Source organism: Mchenga conophoros, linkage group LG13, assembly GCF_057382185.1.
Source record: "Mchenga conophoros isolate Kocher_MC1m ecotype Shallow Benthic linkage group LG13, M_conophoros_male_GT1.1, whole genome shotgun sequence".
NCBI classification, from domain to species: domain Eukaryota; kingdom Metazoa; phylum Chordata; class Actinopteri; order Cichliformes; family Cichlidae; genus Mchenga; species Mchenga conophoros.
This window is the reverse complement of record NC_140538.1, coordinates 15,377,296-15,382,317: the sequence shown is the minus strand read 5'-3', so window position 1 is coordinate 15,382,317 and position 5,022 is coordinate 15,377,296. Positions and strand designations below refer to the sequence as shown.

At 38.1% G+C, this 5,022-nt stretch overlaps 1 protein-coding gene across 2 annotated transcripts; it reads right to left on the bottom strand.

The window, feature by feature from the left end:
• Positions 1-744: 744 nt before the first annotated feature.
• On the bottom strand, positions 745-5,022 carry LOC146561007 (polymeric immunoglobulin receptor-like). Of its 2 annotated transcripts, XM_085296675.1 has the most exons (10): positions 4,886-5,022; positions 4,377-4,697; positions 3,923-4,222; positions 3,694-3,754; positions 3,492-3,586; positions 3,337-3,371; positions 3,147-3,203; positions 2,813-2,869; positions 2,588-2,689; positions 745-1,706 (listed from the first exon to the last, which is right to left on the bottom strand). In XM_085296675.1, the coding sequence occupies exons 1-9, from the start codon at positions 4,929-4,931 to the stop codon at positions 2,624-2,626; spliced, it is 1,038 nt and encodes a 345-aa protein (XP_085152801.1). In that variant the 5' UTR covers positions 4,932-5,022; the 3' UTR covers positions 745-1,706; positions 2,588-2,623. The 2 variants fall into 2 exon arrangements, with proteins under 2 accessions (XP_085152801.1, XP_085152800.1); XM_085296674.1 differs by having other exon boundaries at positions 745-2,689.

The following is a 5,022-nucleotide window of genomic DNA, read 5'->3' as shown; positions in this document are numbered from 1 at the left end:
TAACATGCAACTTCTTTCGGTGCTTTGCTACTGGATTTCCCAGAGGAACCCACCCGAGGGATTAATAAAGTTTCATCTAATCTAATCTAATCTAATATGTAGATATATGGCCCACTAGCCATATTGAATTTTTGTCCCCGTCCAGCCCTGAGTCATACGGTAACAAACTGAGGGGACTGCACTTCCAGAAGGGAACATTGCAGACATTGAGGTTAGCTAGGTGGAATCTCACAGGCAAATGGGAACCATGAAGAAGTTACTAGGAAAGCCACAACCACCAAATACCTCCAGAGGGTAAGGCAAGTCTTGAGGACTCAGCTGAATGGGAAGAACAAAATCCTGGGCTATCAACACCTGCACCCTGCCAGTCATCAAATAGCCTGCTGGGTTAATAAGCTGGGCAAAGGAGAAGTTAGATGCCACTGACTCTGTCCTATGCACGGAGGGTTTTAGTCCAAGATGTAGCACCCTGAGACTGTAGGCTAAGTGGAAGGAAGGAGGCTGAGGATTAGTGTGTGTCAGAATCGTGTCCAGGATGAAACAAAGATGCAGTACCAATTTAGTGAGGTCTTTAGAATGACTCATTACACACTTATTTATGTTTAAAAAAATTTACATCAAGGCAGACTGCATGCTTAATCTTTCCAAATAGTATATAATTCCACTCTCATTCAACAAAGACAAAATGTTTGATATACACTGAGAGTTCTCACACAACCTGATGATAGAGGTCAGGATTACCCATTATTGTTGATGCTTGCAATGCTTCTTTATTACAAAAAATAACAAAAAAACAAGATTAATGTCAACGATCTTGATAAAAGAGCAAACAGATCAACACTTCTTTGACTCACTTTGCAAATATGCAGGAATATAGTTCTTAAACAGCAGTTAAAAACAAAAAATCATATAACAAGCTGATGAGAGCAGATAACACATTGCAGCACTTGTCTGACAAAGACTCCAGTAATACAGGTACACAAAATGCAAAAGGTTATAACATTTAAATATTTCAGTGGAGAGTAGCTAATGTGCTATATGTAACTTCTGTGCCTTTTCCTTCACCCTGTTGAGAAACAAAATTGACAGTTAAGCAACTATAAGAGCTTCGACTCTTCTGGGATGTTCTTTCAACAAGGTTTAAGAGTGTGTTTATAGCAGACAGAAAACTAACTGAATAGCAGGAAACAATCTCCATAAATCTAAACATACAACATACACAACACACACACACACACACACACACACACAAAGGAACAGGTTATACAAAGCAAAACAGGAAGTGACAAGACAAGACACCCTATACGCCTCAGTTCTCAGCAATCTTGCTCTGTAACTTTACATGTACTGCCAATACATTGTTGAGATTCTGTGGTTCCAAAATGTTTCCAGGTTGCAATAACATAACTTAGAGTTGATTGTGGAAGAAATTTCACAAACTGACTTGTTGCAACAGTCCCATCCTATTACTATACCATTACTGGACCAGTTCAGTGAGCTCTTTGGAGAATGCAAATCTGTAGCCATACTGCATGGCTAGGTGACTGATCTGCTGACAGTAAAAAAAAAAACAACACTGTATCCTGCAAAAACACCAGTAAAAGGTAGATATAAAGAGACAGAAAGGCCAAAAGTTCTAATATTTAAAGATTTCAGTAGTGATTGGCTAATGTGCTGCATGTAACTTCTGTGTCTTTTGCCTCACCCTGAGAACAGAGAACAGAAACAAATATGACAATTAGAAAGAAAAAGCAAAGACCAAGGTGACCAAATTTAAAGCGAATCATGTCTTATGAGGATAATGAGCTAAATTATTTGAAAAGAGAGAAACAGTATGTGAGAAATCGTGTGTGTTGGTTTCAGGTCTTTTAATATTTACCCTCTTGTTTCTTTATGGTAACAACTGAACAAACAAAAGGAGTGGAAACAGAACACTTTACAGTCGTGTCATTCTTTAAGAAAAAAAAGTTAAAGTCTGCTTATACTCAAATACAAATGTATAGTTGTAGTATGTTAGGGTTAGTCAAAGGAGCTTGCAAAGAAAAGCGTCTGGACTTCTTTAAGTTGCTTGAAGACGTTTCACCTCTCATCCGAGAAGCTTCTTCAGTTCTAAGGTCAAATGGTGGAGAGTTCCAGTGGGAGTGACCCCCCACAGAGGGACAAAAGAACCCCCTGATGATCCTCTAATCGCCTGAGCCAAGGTGTGAAACTGGGTGTGGGTTCCAATCAGCCAGAGTTTCGGGTGTGTTCATTGTGAAACCTGGCCCCACCTTATCATGCGAATTCCTGAGGTCAGATGGCCCAGGGTGTGAGTGGGCGTTAAGGCGTCTGGGAAGGGAACTCAAAACTGGATTATAGATGGCAGAGAGTTGGTGTCGTAAACCCCCGCCTCTGTTCACAGATGATCGCTCACAGTGGACATAGATGGACTCTCCACCATTTGACCTTAGAACTGAAGAAGCTTCTCGGATGAGAGGTGAAACGTCTTCAAGCAACTTAAAGAAGTCCAGACGCTTTTCTTTGCAAGCTCCTTTGACTACGATGACCTGGATGACTGAGAACCTTCACAGACACATGTTAGGGTTACCTCGGGTGATTTTCTTCTAATCAGAATCAGAATACGTTATTGATCCCTGGGGGTAACAACTGAACTGTACATGACTTCCCCATCACTTTCAGGAAGTGACATCTGGGGGAAAACAAAAGGAGTGGAAACAGAACACTTTACAGTCGTGTCATTCTTTAAGAAAAAAAAAGTTAAAGTCTGCTTATACTCAAATACAAATGTATAGTTGTAGTATGTTAGGGTTACCTCGGGTGATTTTCTTCTAATGTTTCCCACATTGGTGTATATTACTTCCTGGTCCACCTGTGTAGGATAAACAAAATGTAATTTAAAGAAAGACTGAAAGGTGTCAGCCTGGTTACTCCAAACTCTTTCCATACAGAGCTTTAAAGGAGAGTTGAATCTGTTCTTCTGGACGTAGAACAGATTAACTTTTTGGATTTCGTTCTATGGATGATTGAGCATGCATGAAGACAATACTGGAAGATTAATTTGATCAATTAGACATTTTACTTTCCAATGTCAGTATATTCACTGAAAATCCTAGACTTGATTTCTTGATAGGACAGCTGTTGTTTACCTTGCCTAAGTGTTTTTTCTTGGGTCTAACTTCAGCGTATGCTACCTCCACTCCGGCCTGCATTGGAAAACAGAAAATAATTAGAACATCTGCAAAACTGTACTTATAAAAGTTTTCCCTATCAATTAATTTAGCTATTCTTGTAGAATCATGTACCAAGCTCACAGAGAAATAAATCAATATAACTCACCATTGCTGTGGCTGATGAGTCTGCTTTTCTCTGCTCTAGAGAAAAAACAAAGCACCTGTTACAGACTCTGTGTTAACAATGCAAAATAGCCAACAATAATGCATAAATTCAAGTAAATACTGTTTGGATTTAAATCAAAGTTTAACAAGACTTACTGTTTCTCAGTATCAACCAGATGAACAACACCACAATTACAATAAAGATCAACACACTCAGAGGGATGATGAGGATCTTGAGGTCAAATGAAGCTCTGCAACATGCAGTTTGAGAACACATAATTAAGTTTAGCATAAAAGGTTTTTAGTCAAAATAACAGTTTTGTCGCTAAATCTACTGCAAATACAAAAGATATCTGACCTTTGTTGTCCATTTTTAAATGTGGTAATTGTTCTATCTCCAGTAAAAGTATGAGCAGTAGCTATAATTCAACAAAACAACAGTCAGTACTAGAGTACTGTAACAATGATTGTCCTAATATCTCTGAGAGTACTAAAATTTATAAATGGATGGATTTCATACACGTAACAATGATTGTGCTAATATCTCTTGTGCACATGTCAAGTTCATAATTACTTGCAGTACTCACTGGTGATTGGTTTCTCAGTAACAGTTAAATATACTGGTATCTGAATGTCCCCTTTAGCACACCAATACCAGCCACTGTCCTCTGACTGTAGTCCACTCATTGTCACTGTGAAAACATTTGGTTCGCTCATATAAGTGGTCACTGTTGTTCCATCTATGGATCCAGATGATCCTGTCACACAGTTCCTGCCCAGCCTGCACCACTTCATTTCTCCAGAGTTACTGTGGTGACATCTGATAGTTGTGCTTTCTCCAATGTATCCTGTAATCATCTGATGATCCACATAGAGACTGGGGGTCCCTTCAAGGACAAACATTAAAATAAATAAAGTAATGAGTGGATAGAAGGACAAAAATACAGATTTGAAAAACCATTGGCAATTTAGATTTCACGTCTATTTCTATTAACTTTTAATAACAACCACTTTAAAATGTTAACAAAGATGGAACCTCACCACTGGTAACTGACAGTTGAAAATGCTTTCCATAATCCGGTCCATTATTAATCTCCACCACACACCAGTAATCAGTGTTTTCATTTGTCAGATTGTTTATAGTTACAGTAAAAAAAAATTGGTTTTTATCATCAGAGATTGAATATTTTCCTGAAGGGTCTGCTGTGTTTGTTTTTACTACATCGTTGCAGGATCTCCATTTAGCTCCTTCACAAAAGTACTTCACATGGTTTCTGTATTTGGACTCATAGAGACATGGGATGGAGATAGATTTCCCAGTTTTCACTGATACTTTACTGACTGTAGTTATGCTGTGAACTCCTGCAAAGAAACAAATGCACATTTTAATAGAATAGTTCTGTTGATTATCTACATGTTTTCAGAATTAAATGTTTTGCTAATAAAATAAAATCTCTTTTGGTAAGTTATTACAAATTACAAATTAATACTATTGGAAATTGAAAATCAACAGAGATGCTAAGCAATTTTTAAAAGCCCCTGCCACATACCTGTTAGTCCAGTGATGATATAAATAATCCTGAGACAGAGAGCCATATTGATAAGTGAGCAGACAAAATCGTATGAACTGTTGCACTTGAAAACTCCAAGTGCAACACTTCCTATTTTTCAACTCCACTGCAGTTGC